At 39.3% G+C, this 19253-nt stretch overlaps 2 protein-coding genes across 2 annotated transcripts; one reads left to right on the plus strand and one right to left on the minus strand.

Annotated features, from left to right (window-relative positions):
- Window positions 1-700: 700 nt before the first annotated feature.
- LOC137941208 (tRNA(adenine(34)) deaminase, chloroplastic-like) lies at window positions 701-5367 on the minus strand. Its single transcript, XM_068786523.1, has 4 exons — window positions 2146-5367; window positions 1968-2055; window positions 1257-1384; window positions 701-1096 (listed from the first exon to the last, which is right to left on the minus strand). The coding sequence occupies exons 1-4, from the start codon at window positions 5193-5195 to the stop codon at window positions 862-864; spliced, it is 3501 nt and encodes a 1166-aa protein (XP_068642624.1). The 5' UTR covers window positions 5196-5367; the 3' UTR covers window positions 701-861.
- Window positions 5368-11566: 6199 nt separating this feature from the next.
- Window positions 11567-18593, plus strand: LOC137940137 (putative phospholipid-transporting ATPase 9). The gene is made up of 13 exons (XM_068785076.1): window positions 11567-11648; window positions 11974-12302; window positions 12408-13099; window positions 13838-15183; window positions 15297-15407; window positions 15523-15799; window positions 15899-15987; window positions 16306-16414; window positions 16672-16881; window positions 16990-17112; window positions 17210-17308; window positions 17403-17594; window positions 17704-18593. The coding sequence occupies exons 3-13, from the start codon at window positions 12707-12709 to the stop codon at window positions 18331-18333; spliced, it is 3579 nt and encodes a 1192-aa protein (XP_068641177.1). The 5' UTR covers window positions 11567-11648; window positions 11974-12302; window positions 12408-12706; the 3' UTR covers window positions 18334-18593.
- Window positions 18594-19253: the final 660 nt, after the last annotated feature.

Below are 19253 nucleotides of genomic sequence, written 5' to 3' on the forward strand. Positions count from 1 at the left end.
GTAGCACATGCGTTGAGGCTTGGAACCCAAACAAGGAGGCATTCTTTGCTTCTGAACAGGTGGGTTGGGGTGGGGATTGCGATGGCTGCCTCGTTATAGTTTTATTACGTGAACGGAACATTAGGCAGCGAGTCAATCTAACAAGATGGAAGGTGATGAGAAAAGCAACGGCAACTAACCTCCTCAACAGAAATGGTGGGAGATAGTAGCAAATATTTTCTGCTACCCCGTCACGGTCTCTAAATTCTGTATTCCTCCCGGTCGTTTTCTTCTCTGCGGCCCCAATTGAATTACTGTAACACGTTCACACACGAATTATAATCCATTAATGGCCCTCCCAGGGATTCTGTGGGCCTGTGGTAGGTTGTGAGTTCTGATCACAGAGCCAGAATTCGGCGGAGGTTGCCTTTCCATTTTAAATTAATCGTGATGGCTCAGTAGTCAACGTGATCCTCTGCAAGACGAATAAAGTGATAAAGGTGGCAAAAGATAGGCACCGCCTACTGAACTATATGAGCTTGTATCTACATTGTTCGACATCTGAAAATGGCAGTTGAAGAAGCCATTCAATGTGGGTAGGATGCTGAATCAACCCACTAAAAAGATAATAGACCAAAATACCATTTTCTTAATATAAAGCAAGTAGTGGGCAAACAAGGTGCCTGTATTGGATGATAAGAGAGAAACCCATCATAGAGACTTAAGTGCAAACAGAATGCCATGTGAAGAGAGGTTTGAACAAAATCTGGAACTTGTCTGCGAGTCATCTAGACTTTGAGAAACAAAATTGGCCGCACATCCATCTTCATGAGGCAACTAAAAACACAAAATGTGCTAAATATACAGCTAATTTGTCAACTGTTACAAACAAAACATCATACTAAAAATGTCGTGGATCTTGGATAAGAGTTTAGTTGGGCTGGACAAGGGCAGACGAGAAGATGGTGGGTCTTCTATTTTTATCTTCTTCCTCCTAAGTCGAAAGAATTGCTCCATCACATCTGCACATTCTGTTGCTAGGATGCCACGTTGCATTGTCATCTTTCGGTGGAATGGATGGACTGGGGCTGCTGGATCAGTTTCACTTGGGAAAAGGCTGCAAATGAAAGTAACGAGTCAACCAAGGGTTTTGAGAATGACATCCAGAACACGTTCAGTTCAAGAGAGAGCAGTAAAATTTCAGTCTCATTTGCAGGGTGGGCTACCTCCCTGTTTGTTTTAGCCATGCAGATGATACAAAAAAGAAGAAAATATACCTAATCCAGCTGCCATCAGCCCCAAGCAGCTTGTTTGGAGCTCCCCACACCACATTATCTATTCGAGCCTGAAGAATTGCTCCAGCACACATTGGACAGGGTTCAAGAGTTACATAAAGTGTTGTTTCCTGGAATTAACAAAAAGATATCCATGGGTCAAAATCACTTCATGGCTTTCTTTAAACTCAGAATTATGAAGCCTAAACTGTTTGAGAACAGGATCAGATTGCCATAGTAAAATAATCAAAGGATTCTAATATCCAGAAAGCAGTTAAAATGGATGTTGGAGAGCGGGGTAGTAAAATGGGAAGTTCCACAGATGGAAGACATTATTAAGATTCAACAATTCCACAGTAATTCAACTCACATATATTTTTTGGTGATGCCCTTCTTACAACAAAAAAGTATTTAACCACCACACCTTTTTGGAGTTGCACAGGTAGAGTTCCATCTTCCCCCATACACGAATGTGTAAAACCTTCCCCTCCCTATATGCCCCATTTTCATGGTCACATGCCAATCACCCACCCACACGCTAAAGAAACTTCAGAAAATGTTTGCCTGGTAGTGCATTACCCTGCATTGATGTACACAACCTTCCCTTCCCTTCCCTTCCCATGAGAGTTGATCTTCTTTTTATTCAAAAGAGAAAACTGACCACTAATATTACCACTAAATTTGCAGAGTAAAATCAAGTTCTTAAGCTAATACCGAAAGGCGCCATGTCTTGAGCAAGTTGGAGGCTTCACGTATACAGATCATTTCAGCGTGGGCAGTTGAGTCTCTTAATTCTTCCACCCTACATCAGATGGATAACAAGGAGTAAAATCAGGAATTTTCCCTAGCAAAGGACAGAAAGACAGGGATTTTAGGTCAATAATTTACTCACAGGTTGCAACCTCGGGCAATGATTTTCCCATGTTGGACCAGCACAGCACCAACTGGTACCTCCCAAATGTCAGCAGCCTTCTTTGCTTCCATCAGAGCTTCCCTCATAAACATTTCGTCTACTCTTTTTTGTTCTTGTTCAAGCTTAAATGCTTCTTCCCACTCATCAAATCTATCTCTTGGAACTTGCTTATTTCGTTGGAGCTTCCTTTGCTTCAATTCTGAATCCTTGGTTTCAGCTTGCTTTTGTTTGCCAGATTTGACCCTTGCCTCCACTAAATTATTTCCAGATGGCTCAATTTCACCAACTTCGGATGTTTTTTCTTTTCCAGAATAGGTTGCTAAGGATCCAGGAGGCCCTGATGAACCATCCCTCGGTGGTGATAACATGTTAATGGTTATTGTAGATGACATAGGAAGTGAAGTTACATTTGATGGCCCTGATAAATCCACTGTTCCTTCACAAGAAGGAACTCCTGGTCCTATCTTTTCTCCGAGACTGGTTGATTGTGATGATGAACTACCAGCTAGAGGTAATGATGAAAAAGGAGAGACACTACGAAATGGAAATGATGGTAGTGAGGGATCACTGATTACTACTTTAGAGGGACCACCAGTATTTCTTTTTGAATCTTCAATTTTTCCAATAGCTTCATCTCGAATCACCAAAGAAGGACCTTGCAGTCCTGTACCACTCACTAAGGCTGTGCCATCAGCTTTGACGTCTGTCTTTTTGTCTTGCAAAATCACTGAAGTAGATTTTTCTTTATCAGGAATTGGAGTATTATTTGGTTGAGGTTGATCCTCCAGTTTTATTATTCCCTCTTTTGGGCTAGCTCTTCTCTCCTTTCTCACATCATCATCATCAAACTCATTACTAGAAAACCAAGATTCACTGCTCACTGATTCATTCAATGAGCTCTTTGCATTTTGCTTTAAGGAGGAAGTATGAGATTCTCCACGTGACCCCCAACCTGTTCTAACAATGTTGCCAATGTAGCCCCACAGAGACTTGCCAGATTTCCGAACTGCAGTGTTTCCGGCATTACTAGGAACAGCTGACTCCACGACTGGCACAAGAGAAGAGTCCTCAGGTGCTGTCACTAAAGGCTCCTGTGAAGAAAGGCCTGTTTCAGCCCACATTTCATCTGATGGTCCTTTTGGCCCAGGACGTCCACAAGATGACTGCCTTGTATCATCAAAACTAATATGAATATCCACTGACATATTTTGATCCTTTAGTATGTATTTCTCTTTTTTAGATAACATGGATGATTTCTCATAGGTTGACATCTCTTCTTGCACTTTATCAAAAAACTCTCCGATAATTTGCTTTGAAGATTTGTCCAGACAGTCATCTGAGTCTATTGTGTTATCTTTGATAACAAGCTCAGCAGGTCTGCCAGACACTTCTTCTGTGCCTATTCTATCATTTTCATCATCCGAAGTTTCATAAAAGGCCTCTTGTGTTTTGTATGAGTCTGTGTCCCCTCTGCTATCTGAACCCCTAAGAACTAGAAGTGACTGAGATTCACTCTCACACTCATGTTCTACACCAATTTCTTGCTTTTCCATTTCCTTCATCAAATTAAGCTCAGAACTTGAAATACCTTCTTGGTTCTTTATACTAATTTCAGCAATCTTTCGAGAACTGGAAGCTCTTTCCAGATCACTGTTATAAAAATCTGACATTTTGAGAAGTCTTCTGGGTTCTTTTCTTGATCCAGTCCTTCTAGTAACCTGCTCATCTGTCTTGTCATGTTTATTCCTCTTCTCATGAACCATGCTTGCAGGTGAAGCACGATTTTCTTCCCGGTGACTTACTACATCCATCCATCCATAATCATTTGTCCTTTCAGTACCATTGGCATGGGTTTCTGACACATTTTTTAGTCTATGAGACTCTTCATTTGCTTCAGTAATCTCTGCTACTTCAAGTCTTTTTTCAGCCGGATGTTCACTTGCATATGCAAGCAGTATGTTATCAACCACTCTACTGTTATAAGGCTTCTTTAAACTAGAGCTCTTGACAATATTACTACTCTTGATTTCAGATGTCTTTTCAAGCATTTGGTTCTTCTCTTTCGATTGAATGCAGCTATCAAATTGGTCATCTGTTTGGATACATGGTTTCCTTACCTCCTGAACCAAATCCACAGCAGCTCCAGTTTCCCTCACATGTTTCTCTCCAATGTCAAATACTTTCCCTGGACGTGAGAAAATTCCAGTACCATCCTTGTGGATCCTTGGTGCTTCATTAAAAATTTTAGATTCTCTCCTTGGTTCTACTTGTTCAACAACTCTTTGCTCACTCTTTTGTTTCTGGACCAAATTTGAGTATGAAGTAGAAGTTTCTTCCAGATCCACCACTCTCATTGTGGATAGCTTCCCAGAAGTAGAGGCCTTCTGGGTTCCACTCACCCAAGAAGCCGATACTTCGATGACTTTCTGCAAATTTTTGGTTGAATCTTCCTCAAAATCACTCGCCATTCCATCTGACCTCCTTACATCTTCCTTCCGTGGAAGTTCCATCACATCCTCATATTCTTGTGAATGTATAAATCTCTCATTTTGTGAGTTGTATTTACGAAACCTTGAAGATTCACCAATTATGTTCTCCTTCTTAAATTTAGCATCTCTCTTAAACTTTGCATCATCCAAAATATTATCTCTGTAAATTCTCTGCTCAGCAGTTGAGATCAAATCCAAAGTACTCTCAGTTTCACCGTCAGACAAAGCAGAATAGTAAGATGAGCTAGAACTGTCCTTCCTTACTTCAGAAGTATCATCTTTTACAGAACTTTCTTTTCCAGCTCGCCCATATCTATCAATAGACTTCACCACCCTTTCACTTTCCACTCTCCTTGAAGAACCTTTCTCGACAAATTTCTCTTCTTTCTTCAAATGTTTCCTATTTCTTTGAAGACTCAAATGCTTATCATCAACCTTTCTGGTTCTCTCTTCTTCACAAATATCTCGTTTATGAGTAGTGATCTTATTCTTCTCTTCTACATAGGACTTCTCACTAGCGTCAGTTAGCAAGCTAAGCATTTCATTGAAACTATCACAACTACTGGAATCAAACTCGTTTTTCACCCCAAGTACATAACTGAGTCTTCTGTCCCTCCACCTCTCCCGAGGAGGGCATCGAGACCTGTACTTCCTCTCACAGTCGCAGTGGCAATCACATGGAGCTGCCAACCGGCAATAACCAGGGCTAGCCAAGAACAGCGTTTTGGAAACCGACCAGTGTATTAGAGTGGACTGTCTCAATCCATATAAAACCCTCGAGTTTACTGTAGTTCCATAGACGGGAAATGCACCTAAATACGGGCAATAGCTCTCCAATCCTTCACCATAGGAGTAATAGCCACTTGAAAAGAAGTTGCCGCTGCTCCTAAAGCTCATTCCGGAGAAGATGCAAGCATCCATGCACTTGGGTTTTTACGCTTTCGGATTTCTGCCTTTTGGTTCTATTAATCCTTTGAATCCGGTGCCCCAATGAAAAAACCAATCAAGAGAAGAAATAGACGGAGAGCTAACCTTGGAAGACTTAAGACGACGGGATTGAAGGAATCATCAAATCGTCTAGATTGCGTTCGAGTGCTTGAGTATAGTGATTTTACGGAATTATGACGCGCGGATGAAATTGACGTATTTTCTTTCTTCTCGAGTTGGTTCTTGAGAGTGTCTATGTTGATGTCGAAGTGTGTGTCTGTGTACAGAAAAAGAGAGTAAAATTCCTGGTAGAGAAAAAACTGATAAAGGATTTACAGTTTAATCTTACAGACACCTTTACTAAATCTTCATCCCTTGTGACTACTATATCTTTCTTCTTTATCTTCTTTCATTCTGAAACCACTTGGGACAAATTTCATTTTAGATGCAAGTCAACTAATAAGTTTGGATTTCTGTAAATGGAAGAGAAGGCAAAGATGCCTTTTGCATTAATGTCTAGGCCTTTGCTTAAACTCGAAGTTAATCTGATCTTGAGATTCAGGAACTTGAAGTAGAGCCAGAAGCAAGATCGATTCCCTTTATCTTCACGTCTGATTTTGTCAAATCTCCAAACTATTACTGCAAACAGAGCATCCTTGTCTGTGTCTCAACCTGAATTGCCGAGGACTCATGAGAAAATACCCCAGATGGAAAACTGAAAGTGAAACCAATCAGAGCATTGAGAGCCCTGTTGACCTGTATAAGATATTAATTAAATGTAATCCAATCTATCATCCTGATTGGTGCAAGGATGCATCTTTGGAGCTCATTGGTCCTAATCTAAATGCTTATAAAGTTGTATTTCATATTTTAGGCTATTTTCTTCGATGATTCAGAAGATGAAGAGGGTAGCCTCCCTACATCTAACCAAGCGGATGATATGGAGAAGAAAACTGAAGTTGCTAATACAACTCTGAACCGCTTGATCGCTGGGGATTTTCTGGAGTCTATGGGTAAGGAACCGGGCATGGAGGTTCCCCTAGATCCACTGAACTAATTGAAAGAAAAGAAGAACAATGTAGCATCCTTTCGGAAGGAAAACTTTGTTGCAGAAGCTGCGGTTGCTACACCAATAAACGTCCTAGCTGGCTCGACTAACGATGACTCCATTGGTCATTTGGAAGATAAAGATGTTGAAGAGCCCAGAAAGAGCAGGAATCTTTCGGGGAAATATACCTTGCTAATCAACCGTCCAGTGCGAAAACAGGTCAACCTAAAACAGAAGAAATGGTTGAAAACCAAAAATAGCAGAAACCACAAAAAAAATCACTGAAGCAGCCTTGCTTTTGATAGCAGCTACTCGACAGATGATGATTATCAGCCGAGCCGACTCCCAACTTAAATTTAAATATTTTGACGCGAGCTTCGAGCCGAACCTCGTCTCGAGCCTAAAATTATTATCGAGCTCGAGCCTACCGAGTTTGAGTCGAGCTTCGAGCCGAACTCGAACCTCAATATACATTTAAAACTTTTAAAAAAAATATACTAAATAAATAAATATATATATATATATATATATATATAATTATGCATACATTTTACATAAAATTGGACATAACTTATATATATATATAATACATGTATAAGATTAGGCATAACCTCTACTTAAAATTAAGCATAATCTATATATATAATACCCGTATAAAATTCGACATGACTTCTATTTAAAATTGGGCATAATCAACATACATAATACTCTATAAAATTGTTTATACATTCCATAAACACTCCAATAAATTATTTATACATTCTATAAAATAGTCCAAACACTTCATACACTGCATAATATTATAAATAAATTCCATACAATAATCAAACACAACAAAATTAAATGAAATATCACTATCAATTTACAATCACCCAAATAAAAACTATAAATCCATTATAAATTTACAAACTATAGTTATTTTTCTTTATGCTAGAAAATAATATACGTCATTGTTTGAGCAAAATCTTCACTTATGACAAAAACAAAAAAAATAAAATTAGTTATTGTCAGATAAAAAAATACTCTTCTACTAGTAGTTACTTAATGTCGTTAAAAATATTACAATTACCATGATGAGAAAAACATGAAAAATCATGTAGGTGGTAGCATTATCTCTGCACTCTTCTTCTCAGGCTGTAATCATAAAACAAAATTTTAATAAATAAAACTAAAAAATATCGTAATAAATAATTAATCAAAGAAATTCACCTTTTGATTTTTTTTTATACCGTGAAGAGTCCAAACCCAACTAGTGCTACAAATCAAAGTTTGAAATGTATTTGGTACCAAGGAAGAACGATACGAGTCTATTACTCTACCACCAGCACTAAATAATGTTTCTGAAGCTATTGTGGATATGAGAATTATAAGGGGGGATAGTCATCAAACTTAAAATTTGAAGTTCATCTTCATCTCCTGTTTCAAAATCATTTAATTCCTCTACATGAAATTCAATTTCAAATTTGGTGTTAGTGTGGACGAGTTCATATACATTGGAAAACAGTTTCCAGTGTTAGTACCCCAAAATAAGAAAAATATAAAAAACAAGAAAATGAGTAACTTATAATAGTATACTTAATTAAAACATAATATTTAAACCCCAAATTAGGTAAAACAAACATGTTTACAACACAAATAAGTAATTTAATGTATAATTAAAATAAATTAATATATTATATTCTTTAATGATTGCAGTTTATTATACATTAATACAATAATTACGTGAGCCAATTAACTGTGTACATGATTAATTATAAAAAATAAAAAAATAAAAAAATAAACTAGAAAATTTGATCAAATGCTAACTTTAACACACTATATTTTTACATATTATTGCATATTTTTACATATTATTGCATCGTCCAGAGGAAAAACAGGCTAAGAATAAGATTTGCAAGTTTTTTTTTTTTTTATAAAAACCACACGTGCGAAACTCACATGTGTGAACTGCACATGCGAGTTCGCATGCTGTGTGGGACAGAGCGTCAAGGGGGGAAAATAATCTCCCCCCCTCAACTTAGGTCTCCGAACTTTAGGTATCCGGGGGTTCCTGTTCCGGCGGGAGCAGTGGCTGGCTGATTTGACGGCGGCAATAGGCGGTGGTAGGGGGGTGACGACGACGGGAGAGGGTGACGTTACGGGAGTCGACGATGAGAGGGGGGGGGGGAAGGATTAGGACGGTGGCAGCGAGAGGGAAAAGGGAGATGGAGACCGTGAGAGAGAATTTCGGAGGAAGAAGAGAGAAGGGAACGAGGAGACGAAGAGAGCGAGGCTGAGAGAGAGACAAAAAAAATAAATTTGACTCACGTTAACCTAAAAGAGCCCATTTCTGAGTTCGTCGAACCGAGCCAGAACCGAGAGACAGGAGGGATTCATCAAGATGGAACAGTAAAAAACATTCAAAACACCATAAGCACAGGAATTAAGGCAGATCCCACGATCATGACTCGAGTGATGGGAGAGAAAAAAAGGCGAGAAAAGAAGAAAACGAGGGTGGACAGGGACAATAAGGATGACAGAGAAGGCGACAGATTCTTTGAAATCCAGCTTCTTAGTGCGCCTCTGGGTTAGATTACACTGTCTGCACGCACTGGGCGCCACTTCAATTTCATCCACTTAAATGGTATCTCGGCTCGCGAAAATGTACGTCGAATTCCGTTGATTAAAAATATTGTTTTTTAATTAATTTAGATTAAACTATAATTTATCTTAAATTATTAATGAAAACTCTTAATTAATTAATTAATTAATATATTTTAATACTACATTAAATTAATTATTAAAATATTAACCATATTTATTTTGGTTAATTATCAATATTAAAAAGTATTTTCCGGTAACACCAACAGACGAATCCGAGGAAGATATCACATTCAATGAGCCCAACCTATTTTCGGTCTTTCAATTTACGGGCTACCAATATTAAAATGCATGACCATCTCCTGGTCGTCGTTTTCTGGACAAGGATGAGGTTACTTCCTCCTTTCCTCACAGTTCCCTTTATCTTACTCACTCCATGCAGTAAAAACACAAGACATCAGCGATCAGCTTTATCTATCTTAATAGCCATAACCTAACTAACTTTCTGCCATCTTAATCACGTATTTAAGATGTCAATTAAGGAAGCCAATAATGCTGTCGAAAGTATGTCTGCATGTTAACGTACCTCTCTACAACTGCCAAGAGTTTGGTCTCGTAGAATTTAGATATTTAATTTTTACAACTCTACCATTTGAGTCTATCTTTATTTGTGACCGTCTAACAGTGCCACACGTTTCGATCCTAACTATTTAACCGTGAAATGTGGAATGCGGCATAATATGGACTGTTATTGGAGGAGACAATCCTTTTATAGCTCATACGTCCAGAGGAAGAAAAAGGAGAAGGCGACGCGAGCACGCCGCCTGCCACCTTTTCACCTCTCCCTCCTCCGTACTATGTTCGAAAAGCCTGAGACACGTCCCGATCGATTACCTGAGAGTACTCGTAGTAAATACGAATCCATGGTGGCCATGTGGAGACGATCTCGTCTCCAAAAATCGCGGTGGCTTCTCGAATTCGATCCCCATGCACGTCTTCCTATGATTTCAACGCTGTCTCTTACCAGCAAATCCGCTTCTGTTTCTCACCTTTTCCGAGTTTTGATTAAACCAAGTTGGGCAATCGAAGTGGAGGAAACTGGAAATGAATTGGAAGTTATCAGTTTGAAAATTTAGTAATTTAAATTCTCTCTCCCGTAGTCATGTGAATGATCGGAAATATCGGCATTTAATTCACCTTTAGAACGCTCCAATTGAAAACAAAAAACAAAAACTGAGCCGGATCATAGATTCCTCAAGCGAAACCGCCAGAAAGGTTCAAAGTTTTGGTCGTACATGATCCAGATAACCCCTCGAAAAAGGCCTCAAATGACTTGGCTTGAGCCTCCAGACAAATTCCTTGCCGTTCCCTTTTTTCCTTTGATTTAGCCACGGGAGGGATATGCTCCATCGCAATCACCATGTGAGGTTGTTCCCTGCTTCAGTTTGTAATTTCAGTTTTCCTTTTTCCTTTTGCCCTGTCTTCCTTTAATCTTACTTTTCTGTCAAGTGTCTAGCATATCCCTCCTCTCTCCTCCCCCCCTTTTTGTGAAAAGTGAAAAAGATTAAAAACACCCTCCACTTCCCATTTTCTCTCATTATTCTACTTCGATTTTTACCCTTTTTTCCGTTTTCCATTATCTTTATCTGAAGATCATGAATGATTTGATTAATCACACTTAAAGGCAACAACGGAATTCTTATCAGTTGAATTACAGGGAGAAGAGAAGAGATGAGTTGAATTATGAGTCATCCATGGCGTTAAGTCAAACCTAAAACCCTAATCAGACAAACACCGAATCTTAGCCAATTCTACTCATTCCAATTGCTAGCTGACACACTACCGATACAGTTATTCGTTAGATAATTAACCAGGTCTAATTAAGTCTCTAATGAGGTCACTGTCCGGTCGATCGAAAAGAAATTGCAGAAAGATTTAACTGATAAGGGCCGGGTGTCGACATCTGAACTGGCAAGCGGGAAGTCAGAACTCATAAGCGAGAAGTGAAAATTCCGCGTCTCTGTCTCTTAGGATAAACAGTCCAAGGGAGTCGATCCTTCCCAGGGCACCCCATCTCTTCCATCCAGGGTAGTTGACCTACGACCACGTGGCGCTTCCTGGACTAGCCCAAAAGTTTGGCGTAATTACGGATGCGTGGTCCTCTATGGTGGATTGGTGCCGGAGATTAACGAGAGGACCACTGATTAGCCGTTAATGAGGGGTGTTTTGGGGAAAAAAGTAGGGAGGAGTACGATGAAGGGAAACAGATGTGGGAGGAAAGAGGGGATCGGCCGAACAAATAAGAATCACGTGGGCGTCTTCTTCTTTGGGTTTGAAATTGAATTAACCAGGTCGAGGTTAATTTAATTTTTCCCCGCCATAATCAAGTTTCCTGAGAGAGCAACCCTAATCACTGGTAACTTATGGAGACAATACAGGTAAATTTAAATGGTGAAGGTTAATTACGTAAGTTCATGTGTTTTTTAATGATTTTGTTGGCAATAATAAGTTGCAGTCTGGTGCGAAGAAGCTTCGAATGAGATGATAAAAAAGACATTTCATGAGAAACTGCGACTCGTGTTTCTTTTTTCCTGATCGGAAATTCGGAATATAGTCTCTGCAGAGTTTGCCTGATTGGGCCTGGATTGACCTTCTAGAACTGGATCCTTGTTAATTTCGGAATTTGCGGTTTTTTTTTTTTAATTCTGTTTCGTGGTGATTTCGGTTAATAATTGGAAAGCCAGGATTTTTGAATCTTGCCAGGTCGATACAGCAAGCCCACATGCGCGTTTACTTGATTTTGGCTGCCAGTCAAACAGAATTGCTGGGTCGTTGTTCAAAGATTCAACGGGATGAGGCTGTGGCAGATAAAAAATTCAGCAGGAGGGATTTTCTCTCTGTTTTTCTCTGTTTTGTAGGCACTGGGAGCCTGATATCTTCGGGAACTTATGTCTGAGTAGCGTCTGTTGAGAAGAAGATAATAAGACGAAAGAGCCTTCCGTTCTGGTTTTGTCTGGAAGGCGTGATTGAAGTTGGTTCCGCGGAGGGAGCTAGTTGGTTTTATAAGCTAACCTTGTCAATATCTCTTCGTGGTTAGAGCTTATTCCTGTTGTTAATTGGTATCTTTTCGAATTATTGTGTGCTGGTTTTGTTTATTTTTCGGATTTCTTATAGCGGGGAGCTTTCTGGTTTTTCAGGTTAATTTATTTGTTAGTTTTGCGGAGTTTCAGCTTTGTGAGTCTTCTGTAAATCTACAACGACCCTTGGAAATTCTCGATTAGGAAAGTTGGGACGGTCATTGACTTGGCTTGCGGAGGAGTTCAGCTGTTCCATGAGCTTTCTACTTTAACAGATTGGGTGGCATTGTCGGAGCTTTCCGTCTTTGAGCTTGTTCGGTAGTATTTCTAGGATTTGCTCTTGATTTCTCAGGACCATTCTTCTAAAAGATCCCTGGTGGGTTTTGTTGCTGTTGTCTGGTTTGCCTGTGTTAACTAATATGACTGGTGGAAGAAAGAGGAAGCTCCTTTTCAGTAAGATCTATGCGTTTCAGTGTGGTAAAGCATCATTCAAGGAAGACCATTCTCAGATTGGCGGTCCAGGTTTCTCCCGGGTTGTTTTCTGCAACGATCCAGGCTGTTTTGAAGCTGAGATTCGAAATTATAGTGACAATTATGTGTCGACGACGAAGTATACTTTGACGTCATTTATCCCTAAATCATTATTTGAGCAGTTCAGAAGGGTTGCTAACATCTATTTCCTCGTGGCTGGTTTGCTGGCTTTCACTCCTCTTGCTCCATATAGTGCCGTTAGTGCTCTTCTTCCATTGGTTGTTGTGATTGGAGCTACTATGGCCAAAGAAGCAGTAGAAGACTGGAGAAGGAAGAAGCAGGTAAATCTTCTTTCTTCGGTTTAATGTGTTTTTAGTGTTAGTTGTTGCTTTTATTTTTTAATGTTGTTTTATTCTGCTGCTGGCTGTGAATTTTAACAGTGGGAGTGGAAATATTATTAACCTAGATTTTGTCTTTTAACCCTGGGAAAAGGAAGGATATCCAAAAGAAATCTGTTGGACAGATTGGTCTTTAGAACCACCATCTAGCATCAAATTTCTCCAGCGATGCTTCTCAGGTGCTCTTGGCAACTTGTTTGAATGACAAAGGGCTAGGGAAAATCTTGCTGCCCTCTCCTGCAGAATAGGTGGAAATGCCGTCTAATTGGGTTTATAATTGAAAAAAAATTACATTGTAGATATGGTCTTAGAAACCAAAAAAAATAAAAATAAAATTGCCTTTGTGTATTTGACTTTCATCCCTTGCTTACCAAAAATACTCTTGGTATGGAGGTTGGCTTCTGTTATTTTCCAACACTACTTTTGCTTTTAAATTTACCTTTTCTTTAATAGCATTATGTTTACTAATTAACCTAACAGGTAAAACTCTTGTTTTGGCATTCAGAGTTGTGTGCCATCTCAAGATTCGCTTTGGTGATCTTGAGAGTTCATTTGAGGTTCAAATATGTCATTTAAGTATTATCTTTTTAGGGTCAAATAGGTTTTCTGATGCCCTAAAATTTTGCTTTCATATAGTTAATTCAATGTGGCTTATGAACTAAAGGGTTCAACATTTTTCAGGATATTGAAATGAACAATCGAAAGGTCAAAGTTCACAGGAGAAATGGAGCTTTTGATTATACTGAATGGAAAAAACTGAGAGTAGGAGACATAGTGAGAGTAGAGAAGGATGATTTTTTCCCTGCTGATCTTCTCTTGCTCTCATCTAGTTATGAGGATGGAGTATGCTATGTTGAGACCATGAATCTGGACGGGGAAACAAATTTGAAACTCAAACAAGCATTAGATGTCACTTCAAAACTAAGTGAAGATTCAAATTTCAAAGAGTTCAAAGCATTGGTTAAATGCGAAGACCCAAATCAAAACCTTTATTCTTTCGTTGGAAGTTTGGATTATGAAGAGCAGCAGTACCCTCTTTCATTCCAACAACTTCTTCTACGCGATTCAAAATTGCGTAACACCGACTACATCTATGGGGCAGTTATCTTCACGGGTCATGATACAAAGGTCATCCAGAATGCCACCCTTCCCCCATCCAAGAGGAGCAAAATTGAGAGGAAAATGGACAAAATTGTCTATTTTCTGTTTGCTGTCTTGGTTTTGCTGTCTGCTATTGGATCAATTGTTTTTGGAATTGAAACTAGGGAGGATCTTGAAGATGCTAGAATGAAAAGATGGTATCTTAATCCTGCTGACACTCCTGTTTTCTATGATCCCGATAAAGCACCTATTGCTGCAGTCTTACATTTTTTGTCAGCATTGATGCTATATAGCTACTTCATTCCCATCTCATTGTATGTCTCTATTGAGTTAGTTAAAGTCTTGCAGAGTATCTTTATTAACCAAGATATTTACATGTATTATGAAGAAGCAGACAAGCCGGCACGAGCTCGCACATCAAATTTGAATGAGGAACTTGGTCAGGTGGACACTATCCTCTCTGATAAGACGGGTACTCTAACCTGTAATTCCATGGAATTTATCAAGTGTTCTATAGCTGGAACTGCTTATGGCCGTGGGCATACAGAGGTTGAGAGGGCAGTGGCTAGAAGAAAAGGTTCGCCTTTATTGCAAGAGATAGAAGAAGATGAAGGAGATGACAAACAGGAGGAAAAAGAGTTAGTTAAGGGATTTAATTTTAAGGATGTGCGTATTATGAATGGAAATTGGGTGAATGAGCCAAACTCTGGAGTTATTCAAAGGTTCTTTCGGTTATTGGCAATCTGTCATACAGCAATACCAGATGTGGATGAAGAGTCTGGAAAAGTTTCATATGAAGCTGAATCACCGGATGAGGCAGCTTTTGTTATTGCTGCCAGAGAGATTGGTTTTGAATTTTATAATAGGACCCAAACCAGTATCTCTCTGCTTGAGTTGGATCCTGTGTCTGGTAAAAAAGTTGAAAGGTGAGAATGTTTCCTTCTTCTTGCCATTTGATTTTACTTTCTCTTCTTAATAATCCTTGCGAATCGAACCTTCCATAACAAACAAGGTGTTTTCTATGCAAATTGTTTTACAGATTGTATAAACTTTTAAATATCTTGGAGTTTGATAGTTCTCGAAAGAGGATGTCTGTAATTGTGAGAAGTGAAGAGGGGCATCTGTTACTACTTTGCAAAGGTGCTGATAGGTGTGTAATCTGCTAAACATTCTATTGCTTAATGTATTAGCTGCATTTGTACTAAATTTCTTATATCTAATGCAATTACTCCGACTTAATTGCCATTTACATGTTTCTGGTGCAGTGTCATGTTTGAAAAGCTGGCGAAGAATGGAAGGGAATTTGAAAATCTTACAAGGGAGCACCTGAATGAGTACGCAGATGCAGGTCTGAGAACATTGGTACTTGGATATCGTTTACTAGATGAAGATGAATATAAGAAATTTGAGGAGGAATTTAGCGAGGCAAAGAATTCAGTAAGTGCAGATCGGGAGGAAAAGATTGCAGAAGTGGCAGATACAATTGAGAAGGACTTGATTCTTGTTGGAGCCACAGCTGTTGAGGACAAGCTGCAAAATGGGGTGCGTATGATACTCTTGAAAACATTGTTTTAAGTAAACCTGATGGTAGTGGGCCAAATTTTGGAACTTAAACATGGTTTTTCTGTTCACATCTTCCAGGTTCCTGAGTGTATTGACAAGCTTGCACAAGCTGGAATAAAATTATGGGTATTGACTGGAGATAAAATGGAGACTGCAATCAACATAGGGTATGGTTTCTTAACATTATTTACCTTGTCTGGTACAATATAATAACACATGCATGCACACTCGCGCACAACCATTGAGGCATATGAGCCTGATCATGTGGTCACTCTCTCATGTACTAAAAATCACATTGTAATCTGTTCAGGGGAGTCATCTACATTTTTAAAAAATTGCTAGGATGCACTTTCATTTTGAAGGGGTTCATAGCATCACACACACACACACACACACACACACACAAGATCACTTAGGGTTATGAAAATATTAAATTTTAGATCTTTATGAGTGGTTACAGATTCTGAATCAGTTCCAAACTGCAGCTTTGCATGTAGTTTGCTGAGACAAGGAATGGAGCAGATAATCATTAGCTTGGATAAACCAGAAATTAAGGAATTAGTGAAAGAAGGGGACAAGCGTGCAATAACAAAGGTGCCGAACTTTCCTTCCATATTATGTCTTTTTTTCAGTTAAAATTAACTTTAAGAACCAAGTAAGAATCAAGTGCCTTTGTGTAGCCAGTCATCTAGCTATTTACTGTTACTAGAAAATGCCCAGATGACTAAGATATCCTTGTGCTGAGTCAATTAAGGGACTAAACCTGGGTCATTTTCTACATTATGATGTTTTGACATTTCTATCTTCGTGCTACTATTCTAACATAATGAGTGGTTGTTAATATCTTTCAGGCATCTAAAGCTAGCATCCTAAATCAGTTAAGTGAGGGAAAGACAAAACTTACTTCATCAAATGGAGACTCTGAAGCATTTGCGTTGATTATTGATGGAAATTCACTTACTTATGCTCTGGAAGATGATATCAAAACCATGTTCTTAGAGTTAGCACTAGGTTGTGCTTCTGTGATTTGCTGCCGTTCTTCACCCAAACAGAAAGCCCTTGTACGTATATTCTACTTTTCATTGTTCAGTTCAGTTGTAATTTTTTATCTCTTCCGGTGTTTTATAATACAAGAAAATTTGAAGGAGTTTGTTGTAAAACCCAAACAGGTAACGAGACTTGTTAAAGGAACTGGTAAGACAACACTGGCAATTGGTGATGGGGCAAATGATGTTGGGATGCTTCAAGAAGCAGATATTGGAGTGGGCATCAGTGGTGTTGAAGGCATGCAGGTGAGCAACATAAAACTTACCACTTACAAAGCAAATAAATTCTGGTTCCCCGTCTTCATAGAGTTGCCTTTTGACAACAACCAATATGCATTTCCAGGCTGTCATGTCTAGTGACATCGCTATTGCTCAATTTCGTTTTCTGGAGCGATTACTGATGGTACATGGACACTGGTGTTACAGAAGGATCTCATCAATGGTAATACTCTTACTGCTGGAATTTTGGTTTTAAATGCTTGCTCAATCCTTGAGGATTCAAAAGTTAATATCTTCATTACTATGGTGTTTTGCAGATATGCTATTTCTTCTATAAGAACATTACATTTGGTTTCACTCTCTTCCTCTACGAGGCTTATACATCTTTCTCTGGCCAAGCAATGTATAATGATTGGTATATGTCATTTTATAATGTTTTCTTCACATCTCTTCCTGTGCTGGCCTTGGGTGTTTTCGACCAAGATGTTTCTGCAAGGTTTTGCCTAAAGGTGAAGTTCCCCTTAATTGCCCACAACTTCGTGATGGTTCATTAACTAGTTCTCAAGGACCCTACTATTATACGGAATGTTGCTCATGCTCATTTTTACCTGACTGCAGTTTCCTCTTCTATACCAAGAAGGTGTCCAGAATGTGCTCTTCAGTTGGGTTCGCATAGTAACCTGGATGTTGAATGGGGTCTTGAGTGCCATTCTGATCTTCTTCTTTTGCACAAGATCCCTGGAACACCAAGCCTTCCGTAAAGGTGGTGAGGTTGTCGGGATGGATATTCTTGGGACTGCCATGTACACATGTGTTGTTTGGGTTGTCAACTGCCAGATGGCTCTATCAGTCAGCTACTTCACATTGATTCAGCATATCTTCATATGGGGAGGCATAGCGTTGTGGTATCTATTCCTCTTGGCTTACGGAGCCATGTCACCCACTATATCCACTAACGCCTACATGGTGTTCCTAGAAGCATGCGCTCCAGCTCCATCATTTTGGCTCCTCACAGTCTTTGTGGTCATTTCTACTCTGATCCCATACTTCACTTACGCTGCTATTCAAATGAGGTTCTTCCCAATGTATCATGGGATGATACAGTGGCTCAGATTAGAAGGCAAGTGTGATGATCCTGAATATTGTCACATGGTGAGGCAAAGATCTATACGAGCTACTACTGTTGGATTTACTGCCAGATTAGAAGCAAAAGTTCATCATGCAAGAGAGAGAGTTCAACAGACGTAGTTGTTCCTTGTATCTGGTGGTTTCCATTGTATAGTTTTTGAGTTGTACAAGACTCCGACACCAAAGATGTTCCCGATCCAATTGTAGAGTACCAAAATCAGGTGATTCTATTGTATTATTCCAATTGTAAATTTTGATTTTTGGCCTGCCGTGCCATTTTAATTATTTGTATACTTGAGTATTTCCCTTACTGACAAAAACATCATATGTTTCTTTGAACCTACTGACAAATACGATCTTATTTCTGGATCGAATTAAATGAACAGAGGGTTTGATCCATTTAGCATCTTAAAGTAGCTAGCTTCTTTCAGTCTTTTTGCCATTGTGGAAGAATCTTAGGGGAGGGAGGTAGTGGAACATAAAGAAAATTTTCTGCTATTCTGCTATCTTGTGGCTTCCCATCCAATGAAGTAGATATGGCACAACGGGTCAGATTGAGCTTGGTTTGGAAAAAAAACTAATCTTGCCTCTGGAACCTGTGCTTGCGTCCGGAAGCAACTAAATCAGGTGTTTCATTAATGGCTTTAAATAGGATGTTATGTGGGAATGAAGGTGTTTCGATGAATTGTGTCCGGAGGGTTCTCCAGGAGAAAGGTGATCGCAGCATGCGATCGTACAGTGATAGAGCTTGATATGGGTCCGATGCCCTCGTGATAAGAAGAGAGTTTAAATTCCATGCGAAGGTATACATGCGATTTGTCGACAACCTTCACCATTACCCCTAGCATTCCAAGCCCCTGATCACGTCTATCAGGATTTCGATAGCTTAAATCAGGCTTCTAGGTTGATTTCAGGGTAATGTTCGACGCCTTCTCCTTTTTAGGCTACGATGGAGGATCAATGTCCGGTGGCTGCAAGAAACCTGAGGCCAAACCGAGCATAATAGCGAGTATTTCTCTGATATACTTAAACAAACCCAA

This window comes from Aristolochia californica, unplaced genomic scaffold (genome assembly GCF_029961685.1).
Source record: "Aristolochia californica isolate CCGP_79_NKW_82.1479 unplaced genomic scaffold, dmAriCali1.0.hap1 SCAF_9, whole genome shotgun sequence".
In the NCBI taxonomy this organism is placed as follows: Eukaryota; Viridiplantae; Streptophyta; class Magnoliopsida; order Piperales; family Aristolochiaceae; genus Aristolochia; species Aristolochia californica.